General features: G+C 45.1%; 1 protein-coding gene across 3 annotated transcripts in view; it reads left to right on the top strand.

The window, feature by feature from the left end:
- Positions 1-1,071: 1,071 nt before the first annotated feature.
- GXYLT1 (glucoside xylosyltransferase 1) overlaps positions 1,072-14,320 on the top strand; it is a 65,950-nt gene continuing 52,701 nt past the window's right edge. For 2 of the 3 annotated variants that reach the window (XR_002724607.2, XM_023182827.1), the window contains exon 1: positions 1,072-1,521. Coding sequence is in view for 2 of the 3 variants with exons in the window: in XM_023182827.1 (XP_023038595.1) it covers positions 1,301-1,521 (221 nt within the window). In the remaining variant the exon portion in view is untranslated. The remainder of the gene's footprint in view (positions 1,522-14,320) is intronic. The other variant, XM_023182828.1, reaches the window with a different exon arrangement.

The raw sequence follows: 14,320 nt of genomic DNA, 5'->3' as shown, positions 1-14,320 counted from the left end.
TCTTATCGCTCATCATATCCTCTTTTGCATTCACTTAGCTGGTGGTATCAAACTTCTCAAGGTTCCCTACACACGAGCCTGTTTATTGATCCTTCAGCCTGGAATTACTTCCCTTAACCGACTCAAGACTCTAGCGGCACGTTTGCTTTGAAGTCTCTCTTGACCACACTCGCAGACAGAACTGATTGTTCCTTTGTGTGTGTGCCCACACCCTTACAGGCCTGGATCTTAAGTCTGTATCATTGTGTTGCGCTTATTTACAAGCATCCGCTGTCCCACCCACGCTCCAGTTAGGCTTCTTTATACCCCTTGGTACTCACACAGCCCTTGGCCCAAGTGATGCTTTATAAATGGCCAATGAATGAACGTAGTGGAAACAGCTGAAGAAGAGGGAGAAGAACTGGGGAAGAAAGGAGAAGCTCTGTGGGGAGAATACTAATTGTTTTGCACATGCAAATAATGAGTTGTGAGGGAGGTCAAAAAGGTCAAAGGGAAGAGCCCTGTGGTACAGGAACTCACTGTCTGCTGGGAGGCAAGGTCCGCATACCAAACATATGAAGCAATGAGCTTATCTGAGTGAAGATGGCTCGTGCACATTCTAGTATCACAGAAACTTACAGGCTGGGGGAGGATGGAGAGGAAAGTGGCCTAGTTAAGTGCCTTCTAAGTGCTACGCGGTTTTCGTGCGTTAAACAGTTTAATCTTTACAACCACCCCACGATGAGGATAGTAGCTCCATTTTAGGGACGAAAAAACATGCTCAGAGAATTTAGGTTGCCCAATGTCACAAACCACCATGTGGAAGGGCCATAATTAGAATTTAGGTCAACTGCCTCCAGGGCCCTGAAGCTTTCGCTCCACCGCTCTCGGCGGTCGAGACCCACTGCGCTCCCAGTCACCTGCGCGTCAACCTGCGCTCACTCTACCTCGCAAGCGCGCCGCGTTCCCCGCGCCCCCGGCGCGCCAGCCCTGAGTCCCTCCTACGCGAACTGCGCCGGCGCGTCCAGCCCTCCCGCCCGGGGCAGAGGCGGGGCTGCGTCGCTGCGGCTAACCCTTGGGCGCGCGGCGGCAGAGGCGGTGTCCGGGCTTCCGGGCGGGTTGTCAGCCGGCTCCGGCGCCGCGCTGCGCTCGCCTAGGTGGTGGGCGGGGAGGGAAGGAAGGGAGCGGGTGCAAGGCGGTGGCGGCCGCGGCGGCGGGGGAGGAACTTGTTGCGCCCGCGGCTGCGCGGTGGCGCTCCCCCAGCTCCAGTTCGCCGGGGCGGGCGCGGCGGCGGCGGAGACTGAGGAGCGCGGCCGTGGCGATGCGGCGCTACCTGCGCGTGGTCGTGCTGTGTTTGGCCTGCGGCTTCTGCTCGCTCCTTTACGCTTTCAGCCAGCTCGCCGTATCCCTGGAAGAAGGAGCGGGTGGCGGTGGCGGGAAGCCGCAGGCCGCGGTGGCTTCCTGGCTCGCTGGCGGCGGACGCGGCGCCGTGAGAGGCACGGGCGGCGCGGGCCCCGCGGCGCATCCCGGCGGGTCGGGCAGGTACGGGCAGTTCCCGGTGCGGGGGACGCGGGGGGCGCAGGGCGCGGGTTCGGCCTGGCCCGGGCTGCTCGTGGGTCGGCGCCGCGTCTCCCCGTCTTTCCTGCGGTTTCTGACCCCTCGTTTCCCTCCTTCCCCTCCGGCCGGGGCTAAACCAGCGCTGCTCCCGGCTGAGAGTGTCCCACACTTTTTGTGTTTGTCTTTTGACCCAGTCATGCGCCCTTTAAAGCAGTTAGAAATTAATTTTCAACTTTTTAAAAAGAGGATTCTTTGAAAATAAGAGGTGTTCACAAAAGCTTTGCTGCTGCCTGGCTTGTGAGAATTCCTGCGTGTTTCAGTGGAGTTCAAGTTGAGATATTTAAACATGAGGCTGGCGCCCTAGTTCAGTGTTTAAGGATTGTGCGTGTGTGTATGTGTGTGTGTTTTGTCTCTCATGCTGATTTTGCTGTGTTAACGCTTACACTTTTAAGTATTAGCCACAGTTAAATTTGGAAATGGCATTTGTGCGGGTTGTGAAATTTTCTTTTAGAAACACTATCTTTCTTGACAAATCGGTATTTAAAAAGCGACGTAATGACCTAGGTGGATTTGCACAAATCACTGCCACAGTAGGAATCGACATGAGATTTAAATAGAAAAAAAAATGTTTCTGTCAACGCGTTATGAATGCTTGAAATCTGAGCGTTTACACTGCCTTGCAACATGGACACTTCCACCTTATGTATGGGCACCTCTCTGGGAACGACCTGAAGTGCTCCCTACCAAGACTTGGCAAATGCTGCTTTGATACAGAAAAGTATAGGGTTTGTCGGGAGAGGGAGTGTAGGTCAGCTGTGGGCTGTTGTTTAACATCTTTTGAGAGTCGATGGTCATTCCCAGAATGAAAAGGGGAAGTTTGGGCAGAGTAGCAGCGTGGAAAGCGGACTTGTCATGTTTTTACCCTGCGATTTGATTATAGTCAGGGTAATTCCTACATCAGGACCCTCAGTTGTCTGTCTTGGGAGAAAGCATTCACTAAAAACTTGAATGAGCTCGTGAAAAATGACAGGATTTATGTTTATGTTTATGTTTATGGCCTAAACTGTTTATGGCCTAGTATGTTGTTGTGAAGCATTTGCAATTATGGAAAATGGATTATATTGGGCAAAATTGTAAGGAGGCAACATTTTAATTAAATATTTAATGAAGTTAGACTGATGCTAGCATTGCATTTTTAGTGCCGTGGTCTTAGATATTTTATTTTGTGACAAAAATTTACAAGTTTTGTTTGCTTGACCAGTTAACTTTAATAAAATTATTTGAAATGTTTGAAAATAGGAGCCTCAGTTTCAATAAACATCCAATAGAATCATTACTTAAATGTTAAGTTTTATGTGTCAGGATTGAGTCAGCCGAAATGCTGTATTTTTTTAGGTCCTTTGAGTAGCATGACTTTATTTTAAAGAAAGTGTACATCTAAGTTAGAACTAAAGGTGTATCTATCTTTGTAAAAATGTGATGAAGAACAACGTCACCACATTTGTGCGTGTAAGAAACCATTTGGGCAGAGGAACAAGGTGGAAAAGTTGGATTGTCAAGTTTTACCCTATGGTTTGATTAAGGTCATGCAAATTACTAAGACCTCAGGACTCTATTTTACATATCGTCATTTATGACATCTTTATAGCAATCTCGTAGAGTTAAATCAACTTTTGGCAAGGCTCGGTAGCTCACACCTGTAATCCCAGAATTTGGGGAGGCTGAGTGGCAATGATTGATTGCTCAAGACCAGGAGTTTGACACCAGCCTGGTCAACAACCCATCTCTACAAAAATTAAAAAAATTTTTAAAAATTAACTGAATGTGGTGTTTCACACCGGTAATCACAGCACTTTGGGAGGCTGAGGTGGGGGGATCACTTGAGCCGAGGAGTTCAAGGCTACAGTGAGCTATGATTGTACTAGTGTAATCCAACCTGGGTGACAGAGCAAGATCCTGTCTCAAAAAAAAACAAAAAACAAAAAAAAACTTTTTTGGCCGCCATGAGATATGGTAAGCTAAGCTCTTCCTGTATAAATCATTTGGCCAAGATCCAAAGCAAATCATTATTGGAGGAGGATTAGAAACCGTGTATCCTTTGATTGTTACACAAGAGCTCTTTCTGTAAAGAAAGATAAGGGTCTAATTTAGATAGTGGACTCAGTGCGCAGTGGGGCTATGGGGCAAGCCAGCAACTTCCTCTTTTCAGTAGTACTTAGGTATTATTGCACTTTTGTCTTTTTTGATAACATCTTACTTGAAATATTATAACTATTATTTCTCTTATTTTAAACATGGAATCTAGGTTTGTACCCAGTTAAGTTCCGTTGTTCAGATCTTATAAAAACTATTCATAGTGTAGAATTTCATGGCAACAAAATACGTGGAAAAGTCTTTCCAAGTCCTTGAAGTAAGAACTTTAAAATGAAAGGAACAGTTTTTCAGTGGAATCTCTTATCCATTAGTGTATTCTATTTGAAGCCATGATTTTAATAATCAGAAAATACATAGGTCTTGGAGTCAGATAAACCCGTGTTCTCAGTATTCTGGCTCTGGTTGCTGTGAGACTTTGCCTAAATTGTGTCACTTGCCTGTGTTTTAATTTCCTCACCTGTAAAATGTAGATAATACTTATTTTTTTAAAGCTTTATTAGGGTATAATTGATAAATAGAAATTGTATATGGTTAAGGCATACAACTTGATAGTTTGACATACATGTACATTGAGAAATGATCACAGTCAAGCTAGTTAAACATCATTCATCACCTCACATAGGGTTTTTTTTTTTTTTGTGGTGAAAGCACTTAAGATCTACTGTCATAGCACATTTTAGATATACAATACAGGTTGTTAACTATAGTCACCAGGCTGTACATTAGATTACCTTACTTAATTTGTAATGGAATTCTTAGTTGTCTTTGGTAAAATTCAATAAAACGAGGTCAAGCAAAACATATTTATAGGCTTACACAGTTTTTGAATTGAAGGAAAAACTGCAGATAGCAGGGCAACTCAAAGGACCTTAAGGAATGGGGACTCTTTTCCACTAACGACAGAACTTTCATGGGGTTTTTCTGTTCTTGCAGGTTTTATTCTCTAATCTCAAATACAAAATCCTAGGAAAAGGCTGTCATTGGACTTGCTTGGATTGCATGCCCGTTTGTGGACCAGTCAGTGTTAACTTGGGATGGGGAGCTCTGATTTGTTGACTCTGTGTCACTTGCACATGCCTGGGGCAGACAGAATAACATGATTGGTGTTGGAGAGGAGGGGTGCCTCAAAGGAGAAGAAATGCTGGGTAGGCAGTGCCTCTTCTACAAGGAGAGACTCGGGCTCTTCAGTGTGGAGACTGTATTAAGGTGTTTGACAGAAAGCAGTAGTTATTATGGGACATCAGTACTTCATACCACTTTGTTGCATTTTAGTTCCTTTTTGCATTTTAGTTACTCAGGGTGATTAAATTATCATATTTCACTGATAGTCCTGACATTGATTATCAAAATTTTACGTGTGGCTATACGGCAGTGTTGGTAGTGGGGAATCAAGAAATTACTAAATGTTTCAGTGATACCATTTCTGGACCCGTCATGCCCTTGGAGTCTCCTCGTGTGTCTCCTTGTCACACAGGGAGGTAATTACCTCACTTTCTTTTTTAGATCTGGTTAGGCTTTAGACTTATCATTTCTGCTGGATCCTGGGAACCCTAGTGTTGTATACTGAGAACTTAAAGAATAGAAAGTAAGGGTTTTGGAGTGACAGACTTCAGCTTTGCCACTTACTGACTCTGTTGACCTTGAACTTGTTTTCTTCATCAGAGAGAATATGATATTGAGTTGTTAGTGAGAATTGAAATTAAATATTAAATAGGTGGCCTAGAGTACCTAGTATGGTGCCTGACACAACAACATTTTAGCTAATATCATTTTGGTAATTTAAATTTTAAGTTGGGATTTTTTTTTTTTTTCCTTCCAATTTCTGACCTCTGGGAAAAATTCTGGTCATTGGGCTCCAGTTAAGACCTGTTAAATCAAAATGCCCTGGCAGTGGGGTCCAGGAATTTATATTTTACATATGTGCCCCAGCTTGTTGTGATAAAACCAAAAATTGAGGATAGTTTGGGCACTATTTTCACACTACTGTTTGAAGTTCCCCCCGCCTTTTTTTCTTTTTCTTTTTTCTCCTTTTTCCTTTTCTCTCTTTGTCGCCCAGACTGGAGTGCAGTGGAGTGATCTCGGCTCACTGCAAGCTCGTCTTCCGGGTTCACGCCATTCTCCTGCCTCAGCCTCCGAGTAGCTGGGACTACAGGCGCCTGCCACCACACCCGGCTAACTTTTTGTATTTTTAGTAGAGGCGGAGTTTCACCGTGTTAGTCAGGATGGTCTCGAAATCCTGACCTGGTGATCCGCCCGCCTCAGCTTCCCAAAGTGCTGGAATTACAGGTGTGAGCCACCTGCCCAGCCCATTTCCCCCCTTTTTTCTGCAGTTATGTTTGAAGAAGAGAGTTGAGTCAGTGAACAGTAAAGAGAGTTGAATTACTTACTAAAGCCACTTTAATCTCTGCTTTGTTATTGCAAAAACATCTTACATAAAACCAGTGCCCTGTACCTTGTATTTTGGGTCATTGAAGGATCATAGTGGTATCTACGTTATGTATTTGTGAAGTGTTATCTTAGTTTGTTTGGGCTGTTATAAAAAAATACCATCGACTAGAGAGCTTAGAAACTACAGAAATTTATTTCTTTCGGTTCTGGAGACTAGAAATCCAAGTCAAGGCACCAGCAGGTTCAGTGTCTGATGAGGACCCATTTCCTGGTTCATAGATGGCGCCTTCTCCCTGTGTTCTCACATGGTAGAAGACAAGAGGCAGGCCCCTTTTATAAGGGCCCCCCAATAATCCCATTCGTGGGGGCTCTGCTCTCATGACCTAATCACCTACCAAAAGGCCCTACCTCGTAACATCATGTTGGTAATTAGATTTCAACATGTGCATTTTGAGGGGACACAAACATTCAGACCATAGCAAATGCTTAGTGCAAACCTGACACATAGTATTTAATAAATACTAGTAATTAATTAAAATATTCTGTGCTTTTGGAGGGGAAAGTTACTTGGCTTATGAAAAAATAATAGGTACTTCTGATTTAGAAATCTTATTTTTTATTTCTGAGACAAGATCTCACTCTGTCACCCAAGGTGGAGTACAGTGGCCTGAGATCATGGCTCACTGCAGCCTTGACCTTCTGGGCCCGAGTGATCCTCCCACCTTAGCTTCCCGAGTAGCTGTGACTACAGGCGTGCACACCACACCTGGCTTTTTTTTTTTTTTTTTTTTTTGCGACAGAGTCTCGCTCTGTTGCCCAGGCTGGCGTGCAGTGGCATAATCTCGGCTCAGTGTTACCGCCGCCTCCTGGGTTCAACCAATTCTCCTGCCTCAGCCTCACAAGTAGCTGGGATTACAGGTGTGTGCCAATCTGCCCAGCTTTTTTTTTTTTTTTTGTATTTTTTGGTAGAGATGGGGTTTCACCATGTTGGCCAGCCTGGTCTTGAACTCCTGACGTCAGGTGATCCGCCTGCCTCGGCCTCCCAAAGTGCAGGCATGAGCCACCATACCCTGCCTAGAAAATCTTACTTTAAAGCAGTAAGATCATTATCTTTATGCCATACCTATTGGAAGTACTTCCCCCTAGGTATAAACTTAACTTTTATTAATAATGTGTGTACTGTATGAGGTTTACGTTTTGTTTTTAGATTGGCTACTTTTTGCTTTATCGTTTTTACCTTTATTATGCATGGGAAAGCTTTCTACCAGTTTTTTTTTTTTCCCTCCCTTTTTTACATTTAAATCAATCTGGCTTTGTGGGGAAGGTAGGCGGGTAGAGGAGGTATATTGTGTGATGCTAACTATTTATTTGAATTGGTTGTTTCAGTGTCATTTATGCATAAACAGTCCTTTTCCTACTTGCCAAGGATTAATGAAATTAGAAATTTAAGAAAAAGTTCTTCGAGCTAGAAATTAAATTGTCTGGAAACTATTTATTTATTTTATTTCTTTTTTTCTTTTTGAGATGGAGTCTTTGTCGCCCAGGCTGGAGTGCAGTGGTGTGATCTCGGCTCACTGCAGCCTCTGCTTTCCGGGTTCAAGCGATTCTCCTGCCTCAGCCTCCTGAGTAGCTGGGACTACAGGCGTGTGCCACCATACCTGGCTAATTTTTTATTTTTAGTAGAGACAGGGTTTCCCCATGTTGGCCAGGCTGGCCTTGAACTCCTGACCTCAGGTGATCTGCCTGCCTCGGACTCCCAAAGTGCTGGGATTACAGGTGTGAGCCACCGTGCCCAATCTGGAAACAATTTGGTTGAAAATTAAATAACAGTGATTTGGCATATCATGGGAATGGCCTCCTTTAATGTGTCTGTAAGCATCTTTGCTTCTCTTGCACAGTCACAGGGTGGGGATACATGTCTTGAAGTTGCATTGCTGGTTTGCAGCAGCACTTCATTCATACTGTCATGTATTTATGCTGAATATGCCTAAATTTGTCACTGACTTTTTTTTTTTTTAATTTGAGATGGAGTCTTGCTCTGTCACCCAGGCTGGAGTGCAGTGGCACAATTTTGGCTCACTGCAAGCTCCGCCTCCTGGGTTCACACCATTCTCCTGCCTCAGCCTCCCGAGTAGCTGGTACTGGTGCCGCTACCACGCCCAGCTAATTTTTTGTATTTTTAGTAGAGATGGGTTTTCACCGTGTTAGCCAGTATGGTCTTGACCTCTTGACCTTGTGATCTGCCTTTTTTTTTTTTTTTTTTTTTTTTTTTTGATATGGACACTCTGTCGCCCAGGCGGGAGTGCAATGGCGTGATCTCGGCTCACTGTAACCTCCACCTCCCGAGTTCAAGCGATTCTCCTGCCTCAGCCTCCCAAGTAGCTGGGAGTACAGGTGCATGCCACCAGGCCTGGCTAATTTTTTGTGTTTTTAGTAGAGATGAGGTTTTACCGTGTTAGCCAGGATGGTCTCCATCTCCTGATTTTGTGATCCTCCCGCCTCCACCTCCCAAAATGCTGGGATTACAGGTGTAAGCCACTGCACCTGGCCTAATTTTTCTATTTTTAGTAGAGACGGGGTTTCACCATGTTGGTCAGGCTGGTCTCGTATCACTGACTCTTTAAGTTTTGCATAGTTTTCACTGAAGCCTCCTATCATGGACATTTTGAAATGAAAATTACTTTTTCTAGTTTGACTTAAAAGTGTGTAACCAGGCACGGTGGCTCATACCTGTAATCCTAGCAAGGAGGCCAAGGTGGGTGGATTGCTTGAATCCAGAAGTTCTAGACCAGCCTTGGCAACATGGCAAAACACTCTCTCAACAACAACAAAAATACAAAAAATTAATTGGGCATAGTGGTGTGCACCTGTGGTCCCAGCTACTCCAGAGGTTGAGATGGGAGGATCGCTTGGGCCCAGGAAGTTGAGGCTGCAATGAACCGTGTTTGCACCACTGCACTCCAGCCTGGGCGACTTGTTTATTTATGTGTGTGTATATGTATGTATAAAAAACATTTTGTAATTGGATTTAAGTAAACTTCAAGTTCGACAACTGTTATTGTGCCGAGCGTTGTTTTATCACATGTAAATATACGTAACCACCCCCACAATCAGGATACAGAACTGTTTCATCACCATGAAGATACCTTGTGCTACCTCTTAGTCAGTTGTAGACAAGCTACCTAGAGCTATCTGCTTTATGCCTTGCTAAATTTGAGGATGAGCCATAGTAACGTTTTATTTCAGTTTGATCCACAGTGAAAAAAATTCCCTTTTAGGACTTCAGTGCTTTTGAATGTCAGTATGGGTATAGTGAAGACATATCCACCAACTCATATTAACACTTTGCCCCATTACAATTATTTAAGAGTTACCTCTTTGAATGTTGGATTTTAGTATTCTGCTTTCAACAGTTTTAAGCAACTAATAGCCAGAACCTAGATAACTACCTTTACTTTTCCAATATTTTCAAACTTTAATTTTTCTTTTTGGCCTGAAAGTACACGTGCTGTCTTCAGATGAGTTGCTTATGCTAATTTATCTTATTGCTTCTAATAAGCCACTAATACGTCGTAAGTTCTCAGTGTGAGTTTCTACTCTTTAAGTTCTCAGTGTGAGTTTCTATTCTTTATCTTAATCTCCAAAACCAGTTTTTCAAAGTGGGAGAATGGATATTTGGGAGTTAAGAAACTGTAAACAAATTACTTCATTCCTTACAGCAGTACCTAAGTGTTTTACGATTTTTTTTAATGGCATGCAGCATATGTATTCACTGGTGCATGTGTTCTTACATTTCCAGTAAAGAAAGAAAAACATCTTTCCTATATACTGTGTGGTTTTTGACATTGAATTATGATCAAGAAATTTACCTATAACTTGATTTTTCCCATCCAATTTTGACTGCATTAAACCTTTGTGAAGTTAATCATTACCCCCAAAGAAACCCTGTATCTGTTAGCAGTAACTCCCACCTTGCACTCCTCAGTCCTCCAGTCCTAAGCAACCACGAATCTATTTTCTGTCTGTAGAGGTTTGCCTGTTTGGGGCATTTTTACATAAAGGAATCACACAGTATGTGGCCTTTTGAGTCTGACTTTCTTCTTGGTATAATGTTTCAAGGTTTATCCGCTGTAACATGTATCACTGTATTTCATTCCTTTTTATGGACAAATAATAGTCCATTGTATGGATATACCACATTTTGCTCATTATTTGATGGACATTTGAGTTTTTTCATACTTTTTGGCTATTATAAGTGATGCTGCTATGAGCATTCATGCTCAGTTTTTCTGTGAACATGTTTTCGGTTGTCTTGAGTATATACTGAGGAATTTAATTGGTGAGTCATGGTTGCACAACTCTGAATATACTAAAAACCATTGAATTATACACTGTAAAAGGGAATTATGTTTGTATTATTCTGATTTGCTTTGTAACAACCCCACACATCTTAGCAGTTGACAATAGCAAGCATTTATTTCTTGCACACATTACATGTCTGTGGCTATGACTTTGCTTGATATATCTTCTCATTCTGGGATCCAAGCTGAAGGAGCAGTCCATACATTGGATATGCCTGGTCTCATGGTATTGTCTGAGGAAGAAGCCAGATTGAACAGCACAGTTCCATTTGAAGCTTCTACTTGAATGCCACAGTAATCATGTCTTTTTGTATTACTTTGGCCAAAGCAAGTCACTCGAATAAGGTCAAAGTCAATAAATGATGCAGGGATATATGCCTCCCCATCAGGCAGGCAAGGCCCATGGTAATGAATAGGGTTGTAGAATCCTTTTACAGTTAAATGTGGGGAGTGAATAACTGAACAGTAATACAGTCTACAACACAACTAGAGATTGCCAGTTAAGGAGAAAGAGTAATTGATGCAAGAAGGTCTTTAAGGACCCCTGAGAAGAAGATGGGCAACAAGGGGATGCGAATGGAGTTGGTAGTAGGCATGAGACTAGCTAAGAGGAAGACAGTTAATTTATATTTCTACTAATCAGCATAGTCATGTCATTGACTGTTCTTCAGTATTCATCTGAGAATGTGAGTGAATGGCTTAGTTTCAACTGAAGATTGTACTGAAAAGGTACAGTGAAAGGAGGTGGTGCAAGTTGTAGGTATAGGAACATGAATGGATGACGTAGTCTGAGTAGGGAGGGAAATGGGTAAAGGAGGGAGCTTATACCTAGGAAGCATGTGATTGGAGGGCTGAGTGATTTCCACACATGTAATGGGATATAAATAATAAGCCTAGGCAGCAAAGCAAGACTTTGTCTCTACAAAAAATTTCTTTTTGAGGTGGAGTCTCGCTCTGTCGCCCAGACTGGAGGGCTGTTACCCAGACCTGGTGTGCGTTGGCGTGATCACAATCACTGCAGCCTCAAACTCCTGGGCTCAAACTATCCTCCCACTCAGCCTCCCAAGTAACTGGGACTACAGGCACACACCACCATGCCCGGCTAATTTTTTTTTTTTATTCTTTGTAGAGATGGGGTTTCGCCATGTTGCCCAGGCTGGTCTTGAACTCCTGGGCTCAAGCGATCCACCCACCTCGGCCTCCTAAAATGCTGAGATTACAGGTGTGAGCCACTGTGCTTGGCCAGCATTTGCCATTTTTAACTGAAGAGAAAAGGAGGTAAGAGTTACTGGAGTTAAACAATGTGTAACCTGAGTGTTGATTAGGTCTCCCACATTGCAGTATGTGAGGTGGCATTCTGTTGTCCCCCACTAGACAGTATGATCCATGTCCATTTTACTCACTATTGTGTTGCCAGTGTTTGGCCTGTAGAGGTAATCATTCAGTAGAAAATTCATTGATTTACCAAATGAATGGTTAGAGGAAAGTAGGATTTGGTACTGAGACGAGGACTGTGAACCAGATACTAGTCTTCTGTGAGTTGGGGAGGAACCAGTAGGTTGGTAGATCAGAAAGGTGTGGCATTGTGGCCCTATTACATGGCTAGCAGTTGATGCTGGCTTTTGACTAGGAGCTCAGTGGAGGCTGTTGATCTGCATTTTCTCAAGTGGCTTTTCCATGTGCCTTGGGCTTCTTACAATGTAAAGATCAGGTTCAAAGAGTGTTCCAAGAAATTGGATGTAGAAGTCTTAAGGCAAGGGCCTGAACATTGGCACAATATTGTATTCAGTATTCTATTTGTCAGAGCAATCACAGAGCCCACTTAGATTCTGGATAAGGGGAGTTAGATCCTATTTTTTTTGAGACAGAGTCTTGCTCTGTCGCCCAGGCTGGAGTGCAATGGCACGATCTTGGTTTACTGCAACCTCCGCCTCCTGGGTTCAAGTGATTCTCCTGCCTCAGCCTCCTGAGTAGCTGGGATTACAGGCAACCACCACCACGCTTGACTGATTTTTTTAGTAGAGGTGGGGCTTCACCATGTTGGCCAGGGCATTCTCTAACTCCTGACCTCAAGTGATCTGCCTACCTTGGCCTCCCAAAGTGCTGGGATTAGAGGCATGAACCGCTGTGCCCAGCAGATACTGCTTCTTTTTTTTTTTTTGAGACGGAGTCTGGCTGTGTTGCCCAGGCTGGAGTGCAGTGGCGTGATCTCGGCTCACTGCAAGCTCCGCCTCCCGGGTTCACGCCATTCTCCCGCCTCAGCCTCCGAGTAGCTGGGACTACAGGCGCCCGCCACCACGCCTGGCTAATTTTGTTGTATTTTTAGTAGAGACGGGGTTTCACTGTGTTAGCCAGGATGGTCTCGATCTCCTGACCTCATGATCCGCCTGCCTCGGCCTCCCAAAGTGCTGGGATTACAGGCTTGAGCCACCGTGCCCGGCCGATCCTGCTTCTTAATAGAAGTGTCAGATGTGTGATCATCTTGGCACCTAGTTCTGTGTCCAGAATTAGTGGGTTCTTGGTCTCACTGACTTCAAGAATGAAGCCGTGGACCCTCGCGGTGTTATAGCTCTTGAAGATGGTAGTCTGGAGTTTGTTCCTTCAGATGTTCAGATGTGTCCACAGTTTCTTCCTTCTGGTGGGTTCGTGGTCTCGCTGACTTCACGAGTGAAGCTGCAGACCTTTGTGGTGAGTGTTACAGCTCATAGAGGCGGCGTGGACCCAAAGAGTGAGCAGCAGCAAGATTTATTGTAAAGAGTGAAAGAACAAAGCTTCCACAGTGTGGAAGAGAACCTGAGCTGGTTGCCGCTGGCTGGCTTGGGCAGCCTGCTTTTATTTCCTTATCTGACCCCACCCACGTCCTGCTGCTTGGTCCATTTTGCAGGGAGCTGATTGGACCGTTTTGACAGGGTGCTGATTGGTGCATTTACAATCCCTGAGCTAGACGCAGAGTGCTGATTGGTGCATTTACAATCCTCTAGCTAGACATAAAAGTTCTTCAAGTCCCCACTAGTCTCAGGAGCCCAGCTGGCTTCACCTAGTGGATCCTGCACTGGGGCTGCAGGCGGAGCTGCCCACCAGTCCCAAGCCACGCCTGCACTCATCAGCCCTTGGGCGGTCGATGGGACCAGGCGCCATGGAGCAGGTGGCAGTGCCTGTCGGGGAGGCTCAGGCTGCATGGGAGCCCACTGTGGAGGCAGAGCTTGGACATGGCAGGCTGTAGGTCCTGAGCCCTGCCCTGCAAGGAGGCAGCTGAGGCCCGGCGAGAATTCGAGCACAGCGCCGGCAATCTGGCTGTGCTTGGGGACCCAGCGCACCCTCTGCAGATGCCGGCCCAGGTGCTAAGCACCTCACTGCCGTGGGCCGGCGGTGCTGGCCAGCTGGCCGCTCCCAGTGTGGGGCCTGCCGAGCTGGTGCCTGCTGTAACTTGCGCTGGCCTGTGAGCACTGCGTACAGTCCCACTTTGCGCCTGCGTCTCACTCCACACCTCCCCATAAGCAGAGGGAGCCGGCTCTGGCCTCCGGCAGCTCAGAGAGGGGCTCCCACAGTGCAGTGGCAGGCTGAAGGGCTCCTCAAGTGCTGCCAGAGTGGATGCCGAGGCTGAGGAGGTGCAAAGAGTGAAGGCTGCTAGCACATAGTCACCTCTCAATCCCTCCTCTAAAGAGGACACCCCAACTGCTGTTGGGAATTTGGCTGATGACCACTCTAGCTACTTCCTGCTGGATAGGTGCAATGAAGGGATCCTGCAGTTGTAGTGTCCCCCAGAGGGGAGCTCTCTAGGCCAGTGCAGGTGCCAGTGGGTCGGTCCAGGGGTCCTTGGTAGAAGTTGTTGAGCTCATTTGGGGTTCCATTTGTAAGACCATCTGTGTAGCTTGATGACC

The sequence above is a fragment of the Piliocolobus tephrosceles genome, chromosome 10 (assembly GCF_002776525.5).
Source record: "Piliocolobus tephrosceles isolate RC106 chromosome 10, ASM277652v3, whole genome shotgun sequence".
Taxonomy (NCBI): Eukaryota; Metazoa; Chordata; class Mammalia; order Primates; family Cercopithecidae; genus Piliocolobus; species Piliocolobus tephrosceles.
Note: the sequence above shows the minus strand (reverse complement) of the source record. Positions and strands in the feature narration are given on the sequence as shown.